Source organism: Ursus americanus, chromosome 27, assembly GCF_024610735.1.
Source record: "Ursus americanus isolate L20-20 chromosome 27, mUrsAme1.1.p, whole genome shotgun sequence".
NCBI lineage: Eukaryota > Metazoa > Chordata > Mammalia > Carnivora > Ursidae > Ursus > Ursus americanus.
This window is the reverse complement of record NC_142153.1, coordinates 28,598,518-28,626,391: the sequence shown is the minus strand read 5'-3', so window position 1 is coordinate 28,626,391 and position 27,874 is coordinate 28,598,518. Positions and strand designations below refer to the sequence as shown.

At 41.1% G+C, this 27,874-nt stretch overlaps 1 protein-coding gene across 1 annotated transcript in view; it reads right to left on the bottom strand.

Moving 5' to 3' along the window:
* CSMD1 (CUB and Sushi multiple domains 1) overlaps positions 1–27,874 on the bottom strand; it is a 1,039,667-nt gene that overhangs the window by 206,930 nt on the left and 804,863 nt on the right. Inside the window, exons 32-35 of the mRNA XM_087856321.1 lie at positions 26,839–27,042; positions 25,790–25,914; positions 25,216–25,312; positions 10,693–10,797 (exon numbers count right to left, since the gene is read on the bottom strand). Of these exons, the coding sequence (XP_087712447.1) occupies positions 10,693–10,797; positions 25,216–25,312; positions 25,790–25,914; positions 26,839–27,042 (531 nt within the window). The remainder of the gene's footprint in view (positions 1–10,692; positions 10,798–25,215; positions 25,313–25,789; positions 25,915–26,838; positions 27,043–27,874) is intronic.

Genomic DNA, 27,874 nt, shown 5'->3' with positions numbered 1-27,874 from the left:
ATGCCCCTCTATTGTGGCCACCCCGCCCCCATACCACCTGGTCTCTACGCAACAGCTTAATCTGTTTGAAGTATACATTAGATGATGCTACTTCCCTGATGAGAACCTTTCAGTGACTTCCAACTATAAATAAAATTGGATAAAAAATTAAATAAAATTTAATTTTATTAAATTAAAATCTTGGGCTAAATGAATAAAATCTTGGGCTACAGGGTGCCGGGCAGTCTCCCACTTGCTCACTCTTGGATCTTCTTTCTGCCTCTCCTCTGACTGTTCACACTGCTCCCTTGATTCTAGACTTTGGTTTTCTTCCCTTTCATGAGTGTGCTAGGCACTCTTCCACCAGCAGTCACCATGATAGTTTCCTTTAACTGTGATGCTTTTCCTTCTGTGTTTTTCTGTGGCCGACTACTGCCCATTCTTCCATCCTTCCTTCAAGAAATATTTTCAGTCTAGGGGCGCCTGGGTGGCACAGCGGTTAAGCGTCTGCCTTCGGCTCAGGGCGTGATCCCGCCGTTCTGGGATCGAGCCCCACATCAGGCTCCTCCGCTATGAGCCTGCTTCTTCCTCTCCCACTCCCCCTGCTTGTGTTCCCTCTCTCGCTAGCTGTCTCTATCTCTGTCAAATAAATAAATAAAATCTTAAAAAAAAAAAAAAGAAATATTTTCAGTCTAAAACAGCACTGCACATCAGAACTCTGTTTATTTTCTCCCAGGTACTTAGCACAATCTGTAACCACTATGGACACTCAGGTTTTCTCCTGTATTATGCTCACCACTAGAATGCATTCTACCTAAGCAGAGACCACATCTGCTCGTCTCCTCACGACTCTGTCTTTGGAGTCTAGAGGACAGAGCAGAGTATATAAGAGATGCTCGAATAATTCGTGATGAATCCTGGGATGCCCACCGTTTACTTTAGGAGGAACACGAATGAGTGGAGGGGGGAACAATTATCCCCAGAGATGAAATTAAGGCAAACCTGCATGTTCTGTGAAAGCCACTCCAAATGGAGAACCATCAAACATAAAAGTAATCTCAAATGACTCACAAGGGCAGATGCACCAAATGACAGCTGTTAATTTGAAACCAGGCTCCTGTTCATGTGAGCAGCTCTCTGAGTCACAAGCTCTCTGAGTAGCAGCGTAATTGATTTAACGAGTGATGATTCTCTCAAGCGGCAACCAGGAGGCCAGCTGACGAATACACGTTAAGCTAAGACACACCCCTTAAAGAAGTGTGGGAAGAGCAGGCGGCACTCCACAGATGTATTTTTTTTATTATGTTACGTTAGTCACCATACAGCACATCATTAGTTTTTGATGCAATGTTCCATGATTCATTATTTGTGTATAACACCTAGTGCTCCATGCAATACGTGTCCTCCTTACTACCCATCACCGGGCTAGCCCATCCCCCCACTCCCCTCCCCTCTGAAATCCTGTTTGTTCCCCAGAGTCCATAGTCTCTCATAGATTGTCTCTCCCTCTGATTTCCCCCCTTAATTTTCCCCTTCCTTCTCCTAATGTCCTCCCTGCTATTCCATATGTTCCACATATAAGTGAAACCATATGATCATTGTCTTTCTCTGCTTGACTCACTTCACTTAGCATAATCCCCTCCAGTTCCATCCATGTCGATTCAAATGGTGGGTATTATCTTTTCTGATGGCTGAGTAATATTCCATCGTGTATATGGACCACATCTTCTTTATCCATTTGTCTGTTGAACGCATCTCAGCTCCTTCCACCGTTTGGCTATTGTGGACAATGCTGCTATGAACACTGGGGTGCATATGGCCCTTCTCTTCACTATGCCTGTATCTTTGGGGTAAATACCCAGTAGTGCAATTGCTGGGTCATAGGGTAGCTCTATTTTTAAGTTTTTGAGGAACCTCCATACTGTTTTCCAGAGTGGCTGCACCAGCTTGCATTCCCACCAACAGTGTAAGAGGGGTTCCCTTTCTCCACATCCTTGCCAATATTTGTTTTTTCCTGCCTCATCAAGTTTTTAGGATAAGTCCTCAGTCCTATCCATTCCACCCCTGGCCCTTCACAAATGTAATGCCTAAGATTCCAAAGACTAAAGAGAAACTTGCTTTCAATCACGTATTTGTCAACTGAAGAACCATGAGATTAAGTCATTTATGTTGTACCTTTCACTTAAATGCAACACTTGTAAGAATGCTCAAGTATCACAGGTAGGAAGAAAGTGTTCACTTGTTATCAGTTTTGTGTTACATTCAACTCCAAATAAATCGAGTTCTCCTGCCACCAAACCGAGTTATGGTAACGTTGGATGCCTGAAATAATCTAAGAGAGACTTCACGTTTTCAGGAGGGTCTCTGGAATTCTCTGCGATGTAAAATAAAAGCCAGGATTTATTATACAGTTGACCCTTGAACAACACAGGTTTGAACTGGGCAGGTCTACTTACATGAAGATTTTAAAAAATAAATACAGTATAGTACTGTAAATGTATATGTGTTTCGTGATGGTTTTTTAAATACCATTTTCTGTTCTCTAGCTTACTTTATTGTAACCATGTAGTATATGATACATATAAAGGCAAAACATGAATTAATTGACTGTGTGTGGGTTTGGTAAGGTTTCTGGTCAACAATAGGCTATTTGTTAAGTATTGGGGGAGTCAAAAGTGACATGGAGATTTTCAACTGCTCAGGGGTTGGCACCCCTAACCCCCGCACTGTTCAAGGGTCAACTGTACTTGAAATGCTTCTGTGGTCCTTGGTCCAGTTAGGACTTAATAGAAAACAAGGAAGATGTGAATAATTATCAACTGATGTGACTTAAAGCAATTTTAATAGGATTCAGGGAGGCATTCTTTGTTTGCCAAACTTAAAGTTAATCGAGGGTCTCAGGAGATTCTTTGAAATAACATTTAGAAAAAAAATTATGGATCAACAAGTGATCAATACAGAAGTAAACACAAAAAGGGGCTTAACATGAAGTGATTAAGAGGACAACTTCATCACGCCATCGAAGGAATACTGGTTTACACCATGTTCACTTGCCAGGAAGCAGTGAGCTCTAATCTCTGGGTACACAGAACGAAATCTCTGTAAACACACCCAGGGTTCTACTGAGGCTCTATCTTGTTCAATCTCTCATTTCCTGCAGCTTTTTTACTCACGCCCATCATTCAAGTTGAGAATACTTATTAGCATTAATGTAATATTAAAGTGCCATTAAAACATAAGGATCCTTGTAATCACAGAGGGCTAATCGAAGTTGTCAATATCCAATTGTGATAGTATCCAACTAAAAATGCTTAGTACTTTTGATTGCAAAAAGCTCAGTGCATTTGCCTGAATTTCAATCTTTATTTAGATAGTTCTTTCTGAATTCCTGTTTTGAAACAGATACACAAAGGAAATAAAATATAGTACTTACTCACTGAAAACAAGCATGAAGGAAATTAACGCACCTAACTATATTATGTTCTTCACATAATGTTAGAAGTCACATGACTGTGATGTACAGTTCACTTCTGCATTTTCTAGAAAACCGGTTTTGAAGACAACTTCCCTTCCAAATGTTAAGTACCTTTTAGAATACAGAACAAGGAAGGAGTTTATCTCTTTTAATTAATTACTACATTTTCCTTTTTAAAAAGAAAATCATGCCAATAAATTCTATTTCCTTTTTGCTTGTATTGCCACAAATTCAAAGCTACATTTAATGCTGAACGAGAGCAATTCTTTAATACTAGGTGGCCAGTACATTCATATCTGCCTCTTCAGTCTGGTGGCTGTTTAAAATTTTATTTCTTTATTAATTTCCTTCTTGTACACATATTTTTAAGTTGCATCAAATATCTGGAAAGCAGATAGGTCATTTTTTTAAAAAAGAGACAATCTTATTTTATTTGTCTATGTATCTTTTGATGAGGTCTTATACATTCATGATTTGTTATCTTTTTTTTTTTCACTCTACACTTAACTACCAATTATATAATACAGGAGTCACCTATGATAAGTTTTGAACTTGTTGCACTTGAAATAATAATACTATATCAGAGTTCTCTAGACAAAATAATGTTTAAAAACCATTGACGTCTGGGGCGCCTGGGTGGCACAGCGGTTAAGCATCTGCCTTCAGCTCAGGGCGTGATCCCGGCGTTCTGGGATCGAGCCCCACATCAGGCTCCTCCGCTAGGAGCCTGCTTCTTCCTCTCCCACTCCCCCTGCTTGTGTTCCCTCTCTCGCTGGCTGTCTCTATCTCTGTCAAATAAATAAATAAAATCTTAAAAAAAAAAAAAAAAAAACCATTGACGTCTGAACCAAATCAAGTAAATTGTAAAATATTTTATATGTATTTTATAGTGGTAAATAATCATTTCAACTAATGACAATTAACACACTGAACTTGCAAGCATGCTAAACTGTGAGAAAAAAAATAAATCTCCATTTAATCCTGCCTTGTAAAGGAGAAACGTGCAATTCAAGTAATGAAAGAGTTGCTATATTTACTTTTCTACAAATTTTCTTTTTTTTCCTCATGTTGACTACAAACCACAGATTCAAACTCCAACCTTTTTTCAGAATAAATGTATTCTAAATGCGTTACTGAAACGTTTTGGTCTTATTCTCCCCCTTCCTTTTATGTGAGGTTGTCATTGCCATCGCTTGTATGTTCCTGGTTCTGATCCATCCATGTAGTCTTCTCTGTCTGCGGGCCAGAGCCCTAGACATGGGACAATGGCTTCCACACTGGACCATGTCCATAGCTGGGCTACTATTTAAAGAAGAATAGCCTACTTTATATATTGTAAGATATCTGAAATTTATACTGCACAGTAGCTTCCCTGTCTTATTTGCCTCCTGGAGGCCAAATGTCATGTCTTACAGACTCTAGAAATATTTTGTTAACTCCACTGGGTTTCCCATAGTGAGTTTTGATAGAAAAAAACCAAAACCAAACCAAACCAAACAAACAAACAAAAACCCCAAACCAAAAATAACTCCACAAACTCCTGAGAAAAACACTGAAATAAAAAAGCTTCTACATATGCAATTATTTTGGTGCTGTTTTGCCTGAGTGCCATGCATCAGCTCTCCAGAGGCTTGCATAATTGCAGCAGCCCTGCACTGGAGGGCAAGTTCACTCATGGCTTATCACTGCAACCTGGGACAGATGTGTTCGATGGGGTGTTGTATGGTTCACTGCAGAATTAGAAATTAAATATCTTCCAATTTAGCAAGATAGAAATACATATAAGCTGAGTCACAATAATGGTCTCATTTATACAGAAGATTTTTTTAAAGGCTCATTTATTTATTAGAGAGAGAGAGAGTGAGAGAGAGTGTGCTTTTGCACGACTAGGGGGAAGGGCAGAGGGAAAGAGAATCTTTAAGCAGACTCTACCTACACCCAGTGTGGACCCTGATGCAGGGCTTGATCTCACGACCCTGAGATCATGACCTGAGCTGAAATCAAGAATCAGAATCTTAACTGACTGAGCCACTCAGGTGCCCCTTAATAGAGATTTTAATCATGAAAAATAGGATTATTAAGTAAGCACAGGTATATGTAAAAATCAGGATAAACAGTTTCTATTCAAGAAATTTCTAAATGAGGAACAGTTCTAAATTAGGTGGGCTTACTCTGGTAATAATATATTCACAATGTAAGTATATATTAAATTCTACAATTTATCTGTAAATATCTCTGAATTTTTTCATAGTTCTGTTGAATCCTATATTCCTACATTACAATTATGTGTGTGCTACATGGATGATGGACATAGATAGATAATTTCTTTTAAAAATGAGCATTCAAGGAAAGCTTCTCCATGGTTAACCTAAAAAAAAAAAGATTTTGGCATTTATGTATTTATCTTTGAATGAGGGGAAACCCATAAAACGATTTCCACTTTCGCACGGGATATAGAAATCTGAAAAGTACAACATTACTTTCTGTTTAACATTGAGAAAAATCTAAAAAAAAATGAGAAAAATCTAAACTGTAAAGTCATAACTTCTCTTGAACTCACCAAAGAGATGAGGTTGCAGGTACCTAGCTAACAGCAATTTCAAAGAAGAATAAGCCCGTTCCTGGAGATACAGGACATGGAAACCATCTCTGTGACAGAATACAGGACAAAGACGACCAACACTCAGACTTAGGAAAGAACAAAACAAACCAGGTAACCTCTTGGCAAAGTACCAAAGATCAGGCTCAGGGCTCAAATAGCTCAAGGACCCAGACAGAGTGGAGTCTGCCCTTCCTTCCACAGGTGATCTAAAGAAATGTTGGGGGCACAGCAGGAGCCTGGAGGAAGCTCCCCCCCCCCCAGGCATTGTTTCGATGGAGAGAAAGGCATGAAATATCACACGCTTCCCTGATCCCATCACTTGTGGGCAATGAAAGTGTTAAACTCCCAGGGAAGGGACAGCAAAATCTGTAACCTCCAGGGTGTAGGCAAAGAGACACTATAGCTTGAGGAAGGGCAGATGAGAAAAGAAGATCTGTATCCAGGTGTGGCAGAAAAACCTGCACAAGCTTATTGTCCTCTACAGATTCCAAGATTACGGTCGCCTAGCACTGGGGCCAGGCAGGAAGTTCCCCCTGAAGACTGATGACAGGTAGAATTTGAAGGCCTTGAGAGGGAGGGTGGGGATTCTGGGCACACATCACCCCGAAGTTCAGACTCTGGGGGTCTGGTGTTGGCTGGAAGAGAATGGCAGCCCAGCCCTGAGGCTGGCATGAGCCCAGCACAAAGTGACAGGTAATGACAGTCTGCTATTGGGGAGGGAGAGAGTTTGGAGGGAGATCACGCCTTCTGAAAATGTGTTTAGGGATGACTGGAAACCAAGTGGAGCACAAACAGCGAGGAAAATCTCTGGAACTCAACACATGGTGTTGACGGCTCACCACTGGGGGATTCTGGAGGGCACTGAAAGCAACCAGAGCAACAGGACTCACACCAGCTCACCCAGGGCCCAGAGGGACTCGGTAGCCTACCAGCAGTGGTGTGCCCATTCCCAGGCATACGTATTATGAAAAGTAGCCTCCACCATTCTACTCAAGGTGTCCAGGTTTAGGAAAGCCTTTTGAAACACACACAAAAAAGGTCAGAAAAAGCAACCCTTTGTCCAGAGATAAAGACAAAGCCAGATACAGAACAGACCCCCAGGATGGAGATATTAGACAGGGATATTAAAATAACTATGAAAAATCTGTTAAAGAATCTGGGGAGACAGGTGGCACGCATGAAGAGATGGAGTAACGACTGTGGAGAGATGATAATTACAGAAAAAGTCAAATGAAAATTCTAGTGGGGGGGACCCGCAATATCAGAGATGCAGAACTCTTCTAATGGGCTCATTAGTCGATGTGACACCGCTGGGGAAGGACGCAGTGAATCTGAAGAAGGGTTAATAGCAATCAAACAAACCAGAACACAAGGAGAAAAGTGAGCACCAAGAAGTGTGAAATAATGTCACATAGTCTAACGTACATGTAATTGGAGTCCCCGAAGAAGCCAAAAGAGATGGGGAAAGTCAATATTTGGGATGGCAATGGGGCCAAGATTTGTTTGTAACTAGCAGATGTCAGAGCGTAGATCCGAGAACATCAAGAATGTCAGGAGGAATACTGAGCGTGCACATATAGTCACCCCCAGACACACCATAATTAACCTGATGAAAATAAAACATAAAGATAAAAATGTTGCAGCAAGCTGGAGAAAAGGGACATACGTCTACAGATATAGGAAATAGCAGGTTTCTTCTTATCATCAACTTAGAAGTGAGAAGACAAGGGAGTGATATCTAACGTACTGAAAAGGAAGAAACTTTTAACCCAGACTTCTGTACCTGGCAAAATATCTTTCAAAAATGGGTGAAATAATGACTTCTTTTAAAAAAAAAGCAAAAGCTGGGAGAATTCGTTGTCAGCAGACCTGCACTGTAAGAAAGGCAAAAGAAAGGTCCTCAGACAGAAACTTGGATTGACCCTGAGACATAAAGAGCTCCAAGGATGATAAAAGCAAAGGTAAATATATTCATTCTCCTTATTTTCTATTTCTAAAAGATCACTGTTGTAGTAAAGTAGTAGAAATGTAAAAACCAAAAATAGTACAAATGTTTCGTGGGCTTTATAGCATGTAAAAATAAAATGTAAGACAACGAATAACATAAGAGATGGAAAGCAGATATTAGAAATATAGGCTTGTAAGGCTCTTTTACACAAAATGACATAATATCATTTGAAGGTAAGCTGTGCTAAAATACTGAAGATGTATTTTTCAAACTCTAGACAGATCATTACATTTTTAAAGAGTTCTATTTAATCAGCCCATTGTGGAGATAAATTGAAACAATAAAAATATTCAGTGAAACCAAAAGCTGGCAGGACATGAGGGGAGAATCAATAAAACACAAATAAGGCAAAGTTTCCAATAGGACATATGGCTTCAATCTTATTAACTCTTCTCCTACCAGTAGGCCCTGGTTTATCAATATATTGATACATATGGCTTATATGTATCAATAAACAATAGATATTCCTATATATAAAACATCCACTGCTCTTTTCGTGTTGAGTTCAAGGATAGCTGCCGCCGTATTCCCTAGGAGCAAGTTCATATGCCACATACACTTAGGGCAGATTTTGTAATTTCCAGGGTCAACCAGTATCATAATTGTCTACATACATCTTTAAAGTTTCATTATATTTATTTGTTTTGTTCTGTTTGGGCAGTTTTTCTGAAGAAAAGAGCCCAGAGCAAGGATAACAGCTGTGTCCCCCTGCGTAACTGTGTCAAACTTCCCATCCAGATAAGGGTCACGAGCAGTGTGACTACAGCCTATGTTCTTCCTGATTTAAGCACTGGGCGTACCTCCACTCTAGGGCTTTCTGAGGACAAGTGAGTAAGTAGCTGTAACGTGTGTAGAGCAGGACATGGCACAGAGTGTGTGTTTTCATCGTTTTTCTTATTATTTCATGGATATCATTTTTCGTGGCAAATCTGAATTTAGAGGCTGACAGATCGACAGTACATATTTTAAGGTAGATGGAAAAATACATCGACAGATTAAAAATATGAGACAATCTTTTAGCAGCTTAATGCAAGAGTCCTTATACTGTTTGATGTTGGCCTTAATGAGATCAATTCTACAAACCCTCTCTACGCCCTGTATTTTAAACTCTGGCTCAAGGAATTAGAACAGAGAAATGAGTGCCTCTAAATACACAGGGGGGTTGGAGGACAGGAATGACAAGGAAGGGATCAGAATGGCATTAGCATCAGAAAATAATCACTCAGAACAAAGGTTAGCAAATGAAAATGCAGCTTTATGTTTGGGCAACCAAAAAATAAATACATTAAGCAACTAAACAAGGGCGTGAATTTTTAAACAAGATTCATTTCGGTGAGAAACGTCAGTCTTTCTTTTTTAATGAAGTATATTGGTTGGGAATAAAGTAGAAAGTAGATAATTATATTGTTGCAGCTGTAATTGTACATAATAGTAACCGAGGACTAATTATTTTACTAGCACCTCTTTTTATAAGAAGTGAGTGAAAAGCCCAAATCTGCAAGATGAGTTTGAGGGAAAGACAGAAGAGCATTCATCAGTTCTAACATTGCTAAAAGTATTAGTGAATGTATTAACACTATCATAAATACGGGTGATAGTTTCCTATCTACAGATGTTCACTAAATGTATCAAAGTAGCAGATTTTTTGCAGACATTTCCTACATGAACAACATCCACAGCATCATTTTACACTGTCACCAAAGTAGTCCTATTCAAATAAACTTGCATACAAATGCCCGTAATAAGTAGGGGAATTGAACTGGAATGGGAACCAGCCTGTGGTTTGTGTCTGCTTCAGAATACTTATCATCAGCTGGAAATCTGGCCTTTCAAAAACAAGCCTGCATTTACATCTCAGCAAACTGTTTATCTCCATTCAAAAGATCACTTATTAAAGCTTATCCATGTATTTGCTTATTTGCAACTGCTTATTAAATAAGATGAATATCAACATTAAGCATTTTTAGTGCTTGAAAACACGTCCTAAAATAAACCTGACTCTCATTGGAAATTCTTATTTCATTTTTACAAGGTTTACCTGCATAATCAAATGCCAAAGAAGATTTGTGAATCTGACCTTTGTCAACCCATTTATCAGACCATGAACTCACTCGCACATTCATTTTTAAAAGGTTAGCGTCTCCTTCGCGATACCTTTTTCCAATTAAAATGAGTAATACACAAAGTGGCGAGTGCAGTGCTGCTCCGTACTAGTCCTGTGCGAACAGCCTCAGAGTCTGGAAGTGGAAAAGCCTCATGACCATGATCTGTTTGGAAATTATGATTTTCTAGGTTTCGGGATGTTAATGTGAACATTTGTATCACTTACGAGAAAAACAGGAATCGTACACATCATTACGCTTTGTGCTTTTTAACAATTATTCCAGATACGAACATCTGCATCTATCCAATGATTCCAGATCCTAACATCTGCATGTCCTCATTCATTTGCTTTTTACAATATCTATTTCATAGAGAGAGATTTTGTATGACCACTTTCATGCAACTGCTAAAGTAGTTTTAGAACAATACCATTTTCCTAAGTAATAAGGGCATGGACTTATGTTTCCACTCAGAAAAGTACTCAGTATAACAATGGAAGCTGGATGCAGAAAGAGTTGACCTTACTTTTGTATTCCAGGTGAAAGCCAGCAGCTGCCACGCTAATATCAGACTGGAAATGCAGGTAGAGCTGGTTGGAGGTGCTGTTCAGAAGGGCTGGGACTGTGGTTCCTGCAGGAGACATGGAGTAGAACAGTAACATGACAAATGCATTCACTTTTCCCTCTATAAAATAGATGCGGGTATCTGTTTTGGTTTGCAAATCCCTATGGTCTGATCGCAGCCTATGTCATCTGCGAATTGGCTTCAGTCCTTTTGTGCTTTGAGCCTTTCTCTTGTTCTCCTACTGTAGTTAGACATTTTCTCTGCTCTCCTCACGCTGATGTGGCATCTATGGTATCAGCGTATGAACCCACAAATTCTTGTATTTTACCATGCATTGGCTTTTCACATTGCATTCTATCTTTTTAAGATTATATTTATTGATCTGGGACAGAGAAAGTGCATGCACAAGTGTGGAGAAGGGTCGGAGGGAGAGGGAGAAGCAGACTCCCCACTGAGCAGGGAGTGCCACCAGGTCGCAGGGCTAGATCCCAGGATCCTGAGGTCATGACCGGGACCTAAGGCAGATGTTTAACCTACTGAGCCATCCAGGCACCCCTCACATTGCATTCTCTCTCTCTCTCTCTCTCTCTCTCTCTCTTTTTAAGATTTTATTTATTCATTTGAGAGAGAGACAGACAGACAGACAGAGAGCATGAGCAGGAGAGAGAGGCAGAGGGAGAGGGAGAGGCAGACTCCCTGTTGAGCTGAGAGCCCAGATCAGGCCTGAGCTGAAGGCAGAAGCTTAACCATCTGAGCTACCCGGACGCCCCTCACATTGCATTCTTTTAGCGACACAAACATTTTGTTTGTTTGTTTGTTTTGTTTTGACTTGAACAAAGAAGGGACAAAACTTAAACGAGCAAGTCTTATGGAAGTCATGGGGGAGGCAGTCAGCCTGGGTGGACTGATTCAATATATTATTGATAAAATAATGCTTTTGACTACGTATTCTCTCTTCCATCCTTGCGTGAACCGTGCTGGATAACGTTCCCATTGAGATCAGCGAATGATTCCAGCCTAGCACGTGTGGAAAAGAAAAAGGAAGGTTTATGACAAGTAATGCTTTCTTTACTTAAAATGTTCTGCCCAGGGGCGCCTGGGTGGCACAGCGGTTAAAGCGTCTGCCTTCGGCTCAGGGCGTGATCCCGGCGTTCCGGGTTCGAGCCCCACGTCAGGCTCCTCCTCTATGAGCCTGCTTCTTCCTCTCCCACTCCCCCTGCTTGTGTTCCCTCTCTCATTGGCTGTCTCTATCTCTGTCAAATAAATAAATAAAAAAAAATCTTTAAAAAAAAAAATAAATAAATAAAATGTTCTGCCCTGTGTTGTGACAACCGACAAGTCAGCGGGAGATGTGTAGACGTCAAGGGCAAGAGTGACAAAGACACTGTGATACTGGAGGGGGCTGAGGAAGAGAAAAATGCCCACCAATCAGAAGTTTAAAGTATTCTGGTAGGAGCTATTACATATGGGAAATGATAAGCAACTTTAAATCCCGTTTTCTGCGAGCGCACATGCTCGCTGCTCCCCACACGGGCTCGCTCTCTCTAGTGCGTACTTAGCACTTACGAGAGTCAAGAAAACACCTGTTGTGTCCAGCTCATCAAGGTGCGAGCAAATTACTAGAGCAAGCTACGCTGAAAAGAACCCTATTGTGTAAAGAAAGAAATATTATTTTAAATAAAAGAATAAGGAGATGAATTCATAATTATGCAAGACAGATGAACATTATCGGAAAGGTAGAATCGTCCATCATCCTTCTCTTTCCACTTCAGTGATCCCAGTGCCCTCCACCAGCTTAAAGTCAAGGCTTCCGGTACAGAGTCCAGCTGGCCTCACGTCACCAGGTGTCTGAAGGCCCTTTGAAGACGACGTGGGCAAAGCCTAACTCATAATCCAAGCCTGTAAACGCCGGCCAGCCTCCTGCGTTCCCTGTGTCAGTCAACGCTCTTGGCATCCCCTCCTGACCCCCATCAGAGGCTCCCTTCTCTCTGTGACCTCACATTGCTCTGCCACCTGCCAACAGGCCCCACCTAGCCAGGCTCTCCCGGTCCCTTCACCACCATCACCCCAGTGCCAGCCACCAGTACCCGTGAGCTCGAGGAGAGCAACCCACTCTCGACCTGTTTTCTGAATCTACTATTGCCTTCAAACAGTTCATTCTCTATTCAGGAGTCGGAAGAAAGTTTTTCTGTTTGGTTTTTTGTTTTTTTAAATGAATTTGTGATTGTTTCCTACTAAAACTTACACGGATTCTTGACCATCTTAGGATGGAATTTCAGCCTCCTTGATTTGGCCTAAAGACCTTGCATGATCTAACCATTGCCTGTATTTCCAGCCTCTTGCTGCTCTCTTTTTCCCAACTCATGTTTCCTGTTTAGGTGTCCCATAGTTGTAGCCTGAGATGCTCTTTCCCTTCTCTTCTGATCCATTTTACTTTCTTTTTATATTCAATTATAATTAACATACAGTGTTTTATTCGTTTCAGGCATACAATATAATGATTCAATACTTCTATGCATTACTCCATGCTCCTCACAAGTGTGCTCTCAATCCCCATCATCTATTCCCTATCCCCCCACCCACCTCCCCTCTGGTGACTACCAGAGTGTTCTCTAGAGTTAACAGTCTGTTTTTTTCTTTGTCTCTCTATTTTTTTACTTTGTTCATCTGTTTTGTTTCTTAAATTCCACACATGACTGAAATTATATAGTATTTGTCTTTTTCTGACTGACTTATTTCATGTAGCATAATACCCTCTAGTTCCATCCATGTTGTTGCAAATAGCAAAATTTCATTCTTTCTTGTGGCTGAATAATATTCCATTAGATAGATGATAGATAGATAGATGATAGATAGATAGATAGATAGATAGATAGATAGATAGATAGATAGATATAGATAGATGATAGAGAGATAGATAGATAGATGATCTATCTCCATCCTATACTTAGTTTGCTTCCATATCTCAGCTGTTGTAAGCAATGCTGCCATAAACACAGGTTGTAGAGGATGTGGAGAAAGGGGAGCCCTCTTACCCTCTTGGTGGGAATGCAAGCTGGTGCAGCCACTCTGGAAAAGAGTATGGAGGTTCCTCAAAAATTAAAAATAGAACTAACACAATCCAGTAATTATTCCTACTTATTCTTACTCCTTCAACAATCTCCCCTCCCTTCTCACACTAAGTCACTCTCTTACTCATGCAGCAAACACATCTTCGCCAGCTTGATACACCTATCACCAGCCTCACCAGACATACCAGTTATTTCCTGGCTACATGCCAAGCAGAGCTTCCCCTGATCAACACAGAGCCTCAAAGCCTGCACTTCATTCAGTACCTGCAGACGAGAAGCAGAGCGACCCATCACATGAACCAGGGAGCCACAGAAGCTTCCATCAAGCATCTGCTCTGAGCCCACAGTTGTCATTGCTCTCGGCTCTTGCCTGGGCTGATGAAATGAGCATTAGTTGACCTCCCAAACCCTCATGTGCCTTCTTCCCCCACAGTCCACATTCTGCACACAAAACCGTCTTTTCACAAATGAATAATGCTTATAAATTTCATTTCCAGACATGGCTGAAAGACACATCTTTCATTGACACTTTAAAACTACGTCAACGTGCTCTGAGATCTCATCCTGTAGAGCTGGGGAAATTCAATCCCTATCTTGACTGGGGGGCCCTTCCCTGCTCAAAGAGAGTGAACAGCCCCAACATTCAGGCCTTCTGCTCTTCATGTCACATCTGCTCATTCCCCAAGCTCACATGGTCCCTTGGATTCCAGAAGCTCTAAGGTCCAGTGCTCACCTTTGGCAGACTGCTTTCTGCCTTTCTCGGTTCATCAGGCCCCCATGCCCCACCATCCTGCCACTTCTCTGCAGCACTGGGAACGATTCCACCATGACAGGAGTCCCCAGAAGACCTCCAGGCCTCTAGAGCTTCTCACCTTCCTTCTGGTCATGTCAGCTGTTTCAACCCTGAGCCTTGCCATCCTCTCTGCTTTCAGCAGCTGCAGTTTCTGCAAGTCCAGAGCCAGGAGGGGCTTGAACAGCCATATGCATGTTCTGCCTGAGGCCAAGCCAAGTGCAAGACCAGGATCTCTCCTGGCATGGAGTCGGGAATACCAGTGGAGGGAGGCAGAAATAACACCCCAATAAAACAGCCTGTCACAAATGCAAATGAGTATGTTGACTCCATTCTGCAAATACATTAAGGACTTTTTGTCGACCTTGGATTAGCATCGAGAATCTTTCACTGGATTTACAAAGGTTCACCCTCAGATAGAGCACGCGCCATGGCATCTGGTCAATCAATATCCAAACCATTACTGGACTGTGCTGGAAGGAGGACAGTGAGAAATGGAAAGAAAAATACTGTGCACACTCCTTGTTGACTGTGTATACCCATGCACGTGGGTGGGTAAATTCTGCTGGAAGTTGGAGTCCCTGATAGATGTGGGGTCTATGCTCCAAAGCACCTTCCTGGCTGTCAAGAGAGTCTGGCTCTGAGAGGTGAAGTCTTTTCAGGCCGGAAGCATGAGTGCACAATTCACTCTAAGAACACTGCAATGGTGTGTTGAAGGATAAACACTTAGAAGATGTCTGAAGGTTTAACCCAGGTGTTGTTTGACCTTTGTTTGAGACAGATAGGCAGACACATAAATTGTTTTTAAACCGTAAGCCTATCCCTGCCGGTTAGCACCAATGTGTAAAGACAGACTATTGTTGAAACTACCTAGTAACTAATAGAGTACAGATAGGGGTGTTGCACCGAGAGTACCCTAGACTATTTCCAAAAGGAGAAGTAATTTTTTTGAGGAACACTGGCTTCCCTATCCCCAAAGAGGGCAAGCGCAGGGTCTCTGACAGGAACTTAGGAGGAGGAGGGAGGAAGGCCAGGAAGTGCAGGGAAAGTCCACTGCACCCACTAGTTGGCCCAACTCAAGAGACATCCACCAAAAGCACCGATTTTCACCCACTTCTGTTCATTGTGTATGATGTTTGCTGTCTTCTCACTCTGGTATTATTTTTGTAATTAAAAAACATTTTTTTCAGTGGTTTTCCAACTTTCTAAAATGTTAATGCCAGTGTAGTTAACACACAGTGTTACACTAGTTTCAGGGGTACAAGACAGTGACTCAACAATCCCGTACCTTACTCAGCGCTCAGCACAACAAAGGTTTTAGGATACGTTCTGTCCACACAAGCACTATTGTTGTAGATTTAGATAATGTTTGCAGACCGAATAATGTTACAATAGATCTAACTCGTCTAACCAAATCCGCTCTCATGATAGCATCTGCATTACTCGTTGCCTGGCTTTACCTGTAATTCTGGGTAATCAACGACTTTCGTTGCATTACTCTGTTCCATTAATTAAAACTCTTTTAATGCAGCACTGCCCTTCCTCGCTTCCCACCCATCAATCTTCTACCAAAGACTAGAAAACAACACAGCTACCATGTCCTCCATAAACAGCATCCTGGCCACTCGCATCTGTAGTGACACAGCTTTTCTCTGAATGAACACGTAGGACAACACTCTCTACAGCACTTCCTGCTCGGTTCCATGGCGCTCTTTGGAAGATGAGACCCTAACTTACACTTTTGAAAATCTGTTTCACAGCCTCCGTTCCTCACGTCTGCATATACGGGGATCCAGTGCACACTGTTGGACTTTTTTGTCTGTTCATCTTCAGTGGACCAGGTTACAGTGGGGTCAGAAAACCCACGTCCACCCCTGACTCTGACACATATTAGCTCTGTCACTGAAAACATTTTAACTTGTTCCAATTCTAGAAAGTGAAGAAGATATTAAGCCCCATACCTGTGAGTAATACATGATTGTGTATGGGACAATGCTTTGCGAATCACGTTCCTTCTAAACGTTATTGCTAATTGCAGCAATTCATGAACGACGTCCTGTTTGTACCTCTATCATGAGAGATAATCACTTGCTCTTCTGCAGAAGCTGCTGGATCTTGACGCCTCAGGTGACACACAGCACACACAGGTGCCAATTAGCCAGAGAGGCCTGGGAGCATGCTGTGCAGGGAACACCTGACCCCAGCTGGAGAGAGGGCATGTCGCACCTGCCCCGCGGTGAGCCGCCCCTGGGGCTCCTCTTGCGGTGGGCCAGCAGAAGAAGGTATTCCCACCACACAAAATGCAGCTGGGAGACTTTTTTAAAGTGCTGCCACAGGCAGTATATTTTTGATCACATTGTTTTACCATGACCTAGATAGAGCAACACTTAACAAAGAAAACAGAAGGGATATTGTTGCCCGTACGGATCCTACCATCAGCACAGATATTTACTTCCCCTTAATACTGACTGTCAGCTACAAATTGGTATGAACTTTGATCCATTCTATTCATTTATAATTTATAACCAAATAATTTTAGATGGCTTACAACATAAGCCCTACATATACAGGGCTGTTCAAACAGAAATAAAAAATCTAAAAAACTTGAATTTATTCAAGAAGTCAGTCCATTGTTTTTCCTGAATTATGTACCTCTAACAACTTCTCATGCTTGTTTGTACTCAACCATTAGCTTTTAAAATGGGTTCAATATTATTTTATAGATATTTTTAAAGGTACCACAGAAAAAGAAAAAGTTTAAATACTGATTACGTTTTTTAAAATATCCAAATTTTATGGCTGATTTGTCATTTTTCCATATAAAGTTTTGAAAAATCTCCTGTTAAAACATTTCAAATCATTTCTACCTTTAAAAAGGTGCAAATATAGTACAAAAGCTCCCACATACTCACTCTCTCTCTACATATTACACAATAATTGTGTCTATCTCTACCTCTAATTCATATGTGTGCATATGTAAAATTATTTTATCCTAAACCATTTATGAGCAGGTTGCAAATATGATGGCCCATTTCTTGTAAAAATTCAGTGAGCGTTCCTTACAACGCATCATTGCAAATTCCAAAAAACTAACATAGATGCCACAGTTTATGATACGTAACTGCAACACACAGATCTCATTTGATTTCCAAGAATCTCCACTAATGGCTCTCACAGCGAAGAATTCTGTCCGTGATCACCCAACGCATTCAATCTTCGATTCCCTTCATTTTCCTCCATCAGGAAGAGTTTCTTAGTCTTTCCGATGCCTTCCTCAACTTGATACTTTTGAAAAATACAAGCACTTTTCTTCGTGTGTGGAATATTTTTCAACATGAGTTTGACAGTCTTCGCGATTATATTCAGCCCATGCCTGCATTTTTGGCTAGAATCTCAAAAGGTGATTCTGCATTCCTGCTGGGTTGTCCCATCGGCTCCATGCTTGCTCTTGGGGGTGTGAGCGAGCTGGCTTGTTCAGGCTGCACAGGCTGATTCAGGGCACGTCCTCCCAACCCTGCATACAGTGGCATCAAGTTGGCTGTTAAATCAGCCAAAGCGGGAGTGTTTACACCACTGCGACTGCAACCTCACAACCAATCGAGCTCTTTGGTTTGTCTGTTTAGACAGCAGGTTATCAGTTCATCAAGTGCATACCTTGTTGCGTTATTGGCGACCTTCACATTAATGCTTGGAGAAGGTGGCATCTGCCAGGCTCCTCCCCCCAAAGTTACTACCTTCCTGCTTTTGATGAATACGGATCAGGTGGGGAGAAACACGGAGACTGAGAACGGGCTGTTTCGCGTCGGAATTCTCCCCATCAGTTTTAGCAGCCATCGACGTTTCAGCCTGAATTGTTTAGTATTGTAACAGTTGCCAAATGATGATTCTCTAATTCCACCTTCCTTCTAGATTTATTAGTTCGCATTCTGCAAGGGAAATCGCTTTTTCATTCATTTCATTTATGCATGTATCCTCTTATACCTGGATGGATTCATAGATTTCTATTTTATACAGAGTGGTTCATTGTGTATTTTTTTTTTCTTCCTACCAGAGCCTTGAGAAATGAGTCTTCGTTTCTCCAAGAACACTGGTTTTTCTATGGAAAAAATGGTATTACATAGATATTTAGAAGCCCAGATTGGGTACAAAAGGGGTTCATTTCTGCTGGGGTGTTGTTTTATATCTGTCAAAAGACGGAGGTAAGAAATATGCACACACACACACACACACACACACACACATTTTTTTTCATCTATACATATTAAAACTACGACTTCACACTGGCACTTCTAATTCAAATCCAATTAGCTTTCCTCATTTCCATTTTTCTAACTCTTCCTCAAACACTGAGAAACCTGGTTTGCATGATTCTCAATAGGACTTATATCCTCAACTCCCATGTATGTCCCCAGTCTTCAAAATTACCAGCTACCAGCTTGCTCAGCCACTCTGTGTGTGGTCCCTGACTATCCCAAACACATCCAACAAGCATATGGGTAAAGAACGTCCGCCAAAATGGAATCTTAAAATTCATGCCATCCCTCACAAAATTAACTTCAACTATGAAGACACTGTGCTGTGTCCACTGGGTATGAAACCATTCACCCTTCATAGCCTCAGGAATCTGTCTGCTAGTGAATAAAGAGAAAATCCATGGCCAGAAGTAAAATGAAGCTCTGCTTGTTAAATCTGCACAAATGCCACATAACTCTCCAAAGAAAAGGGAGCTGGGCTTCTGATAACCTGTGTTGGTTAAGCATGAGGGTCGAGGCCAAGGTTTGCCTTGGGACTCATACAATGCAGCATGCATGTAGAAAGAGAGAGATGGAGAGACACAGAGGGCTAGAAACCAAAACCCAAGATAATTTACCCCAAAGCTTGCAAGGGCAAAGATGGAAGACCCCTCAGATACTTGGTCTCAGCCAAAACACAAAGAAGGAAAGAGACAGATAGGCCTTGCTTGTCCATGAGGAGGGAGATGAGTCAAAAGAGACTAGTGCCGATGATTGTAATGGCACTCCTTTCTGCAGCAGGGGGCTCGTTAGGTTCTCGACCCCAAGAATGAGAGGCTCCTGCCATAAGAAAAGCCATTGCTCTTCCCTTGGGCAAGGGAAAGTAAAATAAAAGTAAAATAACAGAGAAACCAGAAGGTTCCATATAGAACTACGTGAGAGGTACAGGATTTAAAACACTCCCTTCTCTGTTGTCTCTGTATTACATAAAATATTATGCAGTTGTCCCCCTTTACCCACAGGGGATATATTCTAAGACCCCCCCGGTGAATGCTTGAAACCACAGATATACCAAACCCTATATATGCTGTATGTGTTTCCTTATATACACACACACCCATGATAAAGTGTAATGTATAAATTAGGCACAGTAAGAGTTGAACAACAACTAATAATACAATAGAGTATTTATAAGAGGCACCATAATAAAAGTACTATGAATGTAGTCTCTCTGTCTCCAAATATGTTACTGTCTTGTCCCCACCCTTCTTGTGATAGTGTGAGATGATAAAATGCCTCTGGGACTGGATGAAGGGGGGTGAGTGACCGAGGCACGTGATATAGCATTAGGCTCCCACTGACCTTCAGACAATGTGTCAGAAGGAGGACCATCTGCTTCCAGACCACGGTTGTTTGTGGGTAATTGAGACCACGGAAAAGCACAACTACAAGTAAGAGGGAACTATGCGGACTACTATACGAATATGTAGAGTATGACTTAGGAATTTTCTGGATTATTTTTTCAATGGGGCATATACATGAATCAGGAATTATTTTTTCAGTTGAACATACCCTTGATATTCACAATGGCTACAACTGTAAAAAATGCCACATTTGTGAACGTAGCTGTCGCTCATGTTTTTTCCCATAGTCTGCGTATGTATCAAAGGCTCAAAATAGCCCCGAGGAGGACGATGTGGTTGACTAGGCTCACTCACAGAAACCCGATATTGTCTCGGGGGTGGAAAAGTCTTAGAAACACTGCAAAGCACCCACACATCAAACATCTTCAGAAAACATACAAACCTTTGACTACTGAACTACAAAATGTAAGTGGTCTGTTTAACTTCAGAAAAAAGTATGTTTGCAATATTGTAATATTATAATTGATTCATATAGGGAAAAATACTGTCCATTTTTTTAATGAAATCTGTTTTAAGTATAAAGAAATTCAACCTAAGTGCATGGGAAAGCATATTGTTAGCCACTCTTTTTTTTTTTAATATTTTATTTATTTATTTGACAGAGATAGAGACAGCCAGCGAGAGAGGGAACACAAGCAGGGGGAGTGGGAGAGGAAGAAGCAGGATCATAGTGGAGGAGCCTGATGTGGGGCTCGATCCCATAACGCCGGGATCACGCCCTGAGCCGAAAGCAGACGCTTAACCGCTGTGCCACCCAGGTGCCCCTGTCAGCCACTCTTTTAATTCGGTAGAAGATAGTCTATGAAACAACTTATCATGTTGTTAGATCAAATTAGATTATTTTAAATTAGATTTATATCTTCACCTGTTATTTATTAATGACTTTTTCCTTGATCACATTACTTGCTCACCAATGTTTTTATTTAATTTAGTATTAGTTTTCTTAAAAGTTCACATCTTTGCATTTTTGCTCAGAAAGTTGATAGCAACAAATAGCAAGTTCCATAATTATTTTTATCAGAGGAATTTCTTAATCCAAACCTTGATACATGAAGTATCCTTATTTCCATTGTGGAAAAGAACATAGGCTACACATTTTATGATTATCTTAGAGATGTTTTAGTCTCAGATACCTCTGTGTCATCACTCCTAATATAAATAACCACTTAAGCCAACTTCTATCATAAAACATTATGATCAAAATCAAATATTATGCAACCAGAGAACGTTATCAAACTTGCACATCATCTATATTCTCTTAAGATTTTACTAAGTAGTTTTTTTTTTTGAATTCCTTATATATGTGACATCTCAGGAATCTAAAGAATCAAAATGGTGGTGTACGCTCTGCTCACACTGATAATATGGGGTTGTGAGTCGTGAAGGATTCGTTTGCTCTTTGCTCCTGGGGTCTGGAGAGTCATCTCTTAACCCTTGGACTATTTGGAGCAATAGGAACGTCCTTGTTACTCATGATGGACTCCTTAAACCACACCTGAGTTTACGGTAACTATGATTGTGATTATGTTGATGATAAATCACAGTGGTGGCTGTGGGAAGGCCAACCGTGTACTTAGAGGCTTGGGGTTTAGAGCCGGATGGTATCAGCCTGACCTCCCAACCTTTGAGAGAGGAAGGAGCTGAAGATTGAGCTCAACCTATTAGCAAGTGGCTGAATTAATCATGCCTACATCATGAAAACCCAGTGAAAACTCTGGACAGCAAAGCTCAGGCGAGCTTCTTGGCTGGTGATACACGTGTTCCTAGAAAGTGACACGTGTGAGGACACGGAAGCCTCATGCTCGACAACCTCCCAGACGATGCTCTATGAGTCGCTTCATTTGGCTGTTCCTGAACTGATTACTTTATAATACACTGTATTCATAAGCATATTGCTTCCTCATGTTCTGTGCATTATACTAGAGAATTATTCAAACTAGGATAAATCCCCAATTGTTGTCAGGTGGTCAAAGCGTGAGCAGCTTAGGGACATTGAGTTTGGGACTGGCATCGGGAGTTGGAAAACCATGCACTTGTGATGAGCCCCGGGAATCATATGGAAGTGTTGAATCACTAAATTGTACACCTGAAACTAACATTACACTGTATGTTACCTAACTGAAAGTTAAACAAAAACTTTAAAAAATTAAAAATATAGCTAAGATACATTTATCTAGAGACATCGTTTACTATTAAAAGTGAACCCAGTTTTGACTTAGAAATGCATCTTGATTTCTATAGTTTCAATTCTACCAATTGACTTAATAAATTTAAATTTGTACACATGAAATAACAGAAAAAAAAAAGAAAAAAAATATTTTTTCTTCTGGCTAATTCCAAAAACTCAAAAAAGAAAGATGGCTGTCTATTCGTCATCACCTATGTAGGCAATGTGTTTCCTTCTTTTATTATTATTACTTTTACTGTTTTTTAATAAGTCATTCCTGCTAACGTTGGTCAATCAATCATGCAACTGTCTTCCGTGTGCTGTTCTCTGTCAGTAATGGTATGTTTGTGTGTAACCGTGTTCAGTAACACCCTCGTGCCTGAGAAAACCAGGTGGAAAAATTAGCTCAACCTGACACCCTTCTCTTTGAAAAGTCAACCTATTCCTAATATTAACTGAGAAATATAAAATCACACATCTGAAGCTAAGTTCGCATTGAGTCGTTACTCAACAGAAGGTTTAACGCAGGCTGATGTATATTAATTGATAAAAATATATCTGAACAATGAAATTTGAACTTCAGATAAAAAATGGTAAAGCACATACTTTGTAAGCAAGTTTTATTTGAGAAAAGTATAAGGAAAACAAAATACATTTAGGGTACTGGACTCTATTGGAAAACATCCATGTATAAGTGGACCCGTGTGGTTCAAACCCACATTGTTCAAGGGTCATCTGTGTAACAGATGCAGGCTCTGAACCAGATGGTTCCATTGCCTGGGGCATTTCTTCTCCCTTTGATTTATCTGCCTATATTTTGCCAATCTGTTGAGATATTTTACTTTTTCCCACATATGTTATAATATCAGTTAAGTTATATATATATTTTTTAATTTTTCTATCAAATCCTAGAAAAATAACACTTTTGACCTCCTTTAACACCTACCTGGAGTGCGGCATATTTGCCAAAAGTTATAGATATTATTAGTTTACATTATTATTATTTTTATAGATTGTTTAAATATATTTTATTATAATTATTATTGTGCCTTGCTGTCTGCATACAGATTTTAAATCGTGTTGTTGCTGTTGCTATTTTTAATGTCAGAGACTTTCTTTTTTATTCCTAAGAACAAATAGGGTCCTTGATATATGGAGTAGGTACTTCAAGCAATCACATGCTAAGCTGAACTGTGACAAGGGCTATGTGGGGAGGGGAGTAAGCGGGTGTTTACGGTGGAGACAGTGTTTGAGATGAAGACTGCCTGACCAGAGGGGGTGGTGGGAGATGAGAGTCCCCAAAAATAAAAAATACCAAGACAGACAAACATTAGATGGAGTGTGAGAAATTACACATTAGACTGGCATTTTATTGCACTAACTTTAAATGGCCCCGTAAAAAATGTGTTTCTATTTGCTGATATGCAGAGACAAGCTCTCTGGAGTCCTCTAGGAGGAACGTGATTAAGTCAAAGCCGCAGGCGTGGCAAAGGGCCGGCCCGCCATCCATCCTGCATTTCTCACCTGCTGAGCAGCCGCAGGATAGAGATGCGTAGACACGGGGCGCAGATGAGCCGGTGACATGGTCCAGGCCAGCGCGACAAAAGGACTGATCTGTGGGGTGCGGGATACTCCTAGAAAAGCTATTATTTTTCTGTGCAATTCTTGACGATTCTAAAATGTGCACATCTGTGTTCGTCACTTGTAACACAAGGGCAGCAATAGCACTGAGTGCGGAGTGTTGTGTGGGACTCAGTTAGCCCGGCCTCCCAGGGCTCGGGGACAGTTACTGAGGATGATGTTGGTGAAGGGGATGACGCTGATGTGGATTACGGCTACGGAGTTGGGAATGTGGATGCGTTCGTGCCCTACAGAGAGGAAGAGGCACAAACTGAGGGCTTCTATTTAAAATCTGCCAGACTATGGACTCTGGGAAACAAACTGAGGGCTTCAGAGGGGAGGGGGGTGGGGGAATGGGATAGGCCGGTGATGGGTATTAAGGAGGGCACATATTGCATGGTGCACTGGGTGTTATACGCAACTAATGAATCATGGAACACTGCATCAAAACTAAGGATGTACTGTATGGCGACTAACATAGCATAATAAAAAAATTATTATTAAAAAAAAAAGAGAGAGAGGAAGAGGCAGGGTAACGTGCCAGGGTGAAAGAAAGGAAGACAGCTGAATCACACTGCTTATGGCAAAGGCGAGGAGGGAGCTGCCCAGGCCAGTTTGGAAGCCCTGTTTGTGGAAGTTGCAGGTGGAAGAAAGAGCAGGAAGCGTTATTTTCCTCTGGCTACGGTTCACATCTGGTGGCCCATGAGTGAGTTTGCATCTGCAGCAAAGGGTCGAGATTTTCTGCAACGCTGGTGGGTCAAAGCACTGCAAGTCTCAGGTCTAAATGCTCCAGAATGCAGAGTGCCATTTTCCTGGATTGCCTGATCTTAGGACGTCTCTTCTCAGGACCTGAGAACCGTGACCAACTCTCTGCTTCACCCCCACCTCCCGTTACTCCCACTGGGTCCCTTGTTCCCGGGCCTCAGCCTGTCACCTGCAAAGGCTGGGCTACCTTTTCATCCCGTAGCGGCCCTCGGCTCCCTGGGAACAGAGCTGTCTCTCGGCTCACCTGTTCTGTGATGGGCTTGCGCTAAAACTTTAACACTAGCCAAGCTATTACAGATGTACAGGAGTTTTGTAGGAAAATGTCTGCATCGAACGTTTTGTTGTTGGTGGTGGTTTGATAGTGTTTGATGATTCTGGCTCACAAACAAAGACTAGGGAGCTGGTGTCTTCTTACCTGAGAAACTTCCCAGCCTGGGTGCGGTCATGTCACCGCCGTCGTAAATCTCCAGAGAGTCCCAGTTCTGCTCGGTGGCAAAACTGATCACTTGAATCTAGCAAACAACAGTGTTCAGTTAATATGGGTTTTTGCTTTAAAGAAATTAGCCTGATCATATAGGGTCTCCCATGTTACTTAATATATACACAGAAGAAGCGTGAAACCAAGGAGAATAAACCATGAAAAGACATTTGAAAATTTCTACAAATGGTACTTTTGACAGCTTTTATCCTAAAAATCTATTATTGCTATTCCAAATAGAGAAATGTGATTAGAAACACCTTGCAACAGCAGTAAGAAAAGGGAAACAGGTTATGGTTTAAGTGTTTAAAATAACCAATGTAAAATAAATAAATAAACAACCAATGCAAAAATAAAATAAAATAAACCAATGCAAAATAAATAAATAAAATTAAATAACCAACGCAGAAATAAAATAAAATAAAATAAAATAATCAATGCAAGACAGAAAACAAACACAGGAAGCAAGCACAGACCTGGCCAAGCCCTGTGCATGGCTTGAGGGGCTTACCTGAATTCCTGATCCCTCTGTCACTATGATTTTCCAGATACAGTTTAAGTTGTTACCATACGGTTCCGGGTAGCCAGGGGATAAAATTGTACCTCTGCGCTGAGTGAAATTGCCGCTGCAGGGGACTAAAAGACAAAATCAGATCTCATAAAAATAAAGTACAGCAAAGGACAGCATTAATTTGGTGCTTAGCAGTTCTTTGCTGTGTGATCAGATATTAAGAGACATTTTACATAGAGTATGGTCCTTTAAATGGCACTTGTAGCCGGGTCAAGTTCAGTCTGTTCTCTTATAAACTCGGAGGATCATTGATTATTATCTACCATAGTACCAAGTTATAGATGTGGTGTTTAAAAGTAAATCTCTTCGAGCTCTCTAATGAGGGACTGTACCTGACAGTGGCATCTTTGAAGTGAACTCTGTTTAGAATAATTTTATCCGTACGATTAAGGAGCTTTGCAGAGTATTGTCTCTTATATGCAGACATGCAACTCCGAAGGGTATTAATGGGATTTTTGAGCAAATCCAGAGAGGAGAAGAGATGCTGAAAATGTGCAAATGAATTCAAGAGCTAATCATGATTGCACTAGACATTCTTACACACAATGAAGCAAATAAACTATAGCTAACAATGTCATTGTTATTGGGGCTGCGTTAACCTATTACTTTTTAAACTTTCATCAGCACACATTTATTAAAAAAGACATTACACAGCATAGCAAATCAACATTATAATGATTCTTCCCCAAAATGAAATTATGTTATATACCCATGGCTGTAGAGTTAATGTCATACTTAATAAGTATCGAGAAAGAAAACATGTTTCATACTTGTTAATCTAATGAGTTGTTTCATGCAACACGGTAATCTTTAGGGTTTAGCTGCTATGCAATTATGTCAGATAAAATGCATTGCTCTTTAAATAGGTCTGGAGTATGGCCAGGTGGTGGAGACTGGACACAAGCATTGGAAAGCAGCTCTTCAACCAGCGGTGAGCCTGGGATTGACAGCCTCGCACAAGTTATCGCACCTTCTGGACACACGCTTACCTATGCAGCTCGGGATCGTGTCATTCCACTGAGCTAAAGCATTAGGCACGGACTGACAGCGGATAGCAGTGGAACCCTGCAGGAGGTATCCTGGGTTACACTCGAATCGGACAATCGAACCCGCTGAAAACTCCGAGCCGATTCTCCTTCCGTATCTGGGCTCGGGGATAGAGCTGCACTGGGTATCGCTGGTTCGAGGAACAGCTAGAAGCAAACCACACAACACAGCCATCTGTATCTTTATCGGGAAGCCAAAATATTTCCTTGGAAATAGAGTTAAGGTGAGTCCAGAGAGAGTTTATGTTAATATAGGGATTAATAACGCCTTCCGCAATTTCTAGAAGGAATGATTTGGGAAGCACTTTCCCATCTGCATTTCATCCTCTTACCAACCCCGAGGACTGCCTTATATTCTCATTTCAGACGAGGAAAACGTGGCATAAGGAGCATTAGTGCCTTATGAGAATTGAGTGATATTCAGGCAATTAAAATTAATTAAGCACCCAAATCACTGTGCTCATGATAATGAGGTGACTAAGAACTTGTACTTATCCTCAAAGACCTTAGAGTCTAGTGAGGATAATATGGCTATTGTGATGAAATAACAAAATCAAAAATAGAACTCCCATATGATCCAGCAATCTCACTTCTGGGTACATATCCCCAAAAAATCAGAAATCAGCATTTCAAAGAGATCTCTCTCCCCACCATATTCACTGCAGCATTAGTCCCAGCAGCCAAGCCATGGAAACAATCTCAGTGTCCATCGATGAACGAATGGGTAGAGAAAATGTGTTATGTCCATGCAATGAGATATTATTTAGCCTTAAAAAAGAAAGGAATTCTGCCATTTGCAACAACATGGATGTTCCTTCTACCTCCTGATAAAAGTCAAGATACCCCACACCACTGGGTCTCCCTTGCCAGTACCCAATCCAAAGCAAAGTCACACTGCCTTTAATCCTGCCCCAAATCACCTCACACAAACCTCAATCCTATAACCAGCCCCTCCTGGAGCTTTCTTTCTGAGACATCC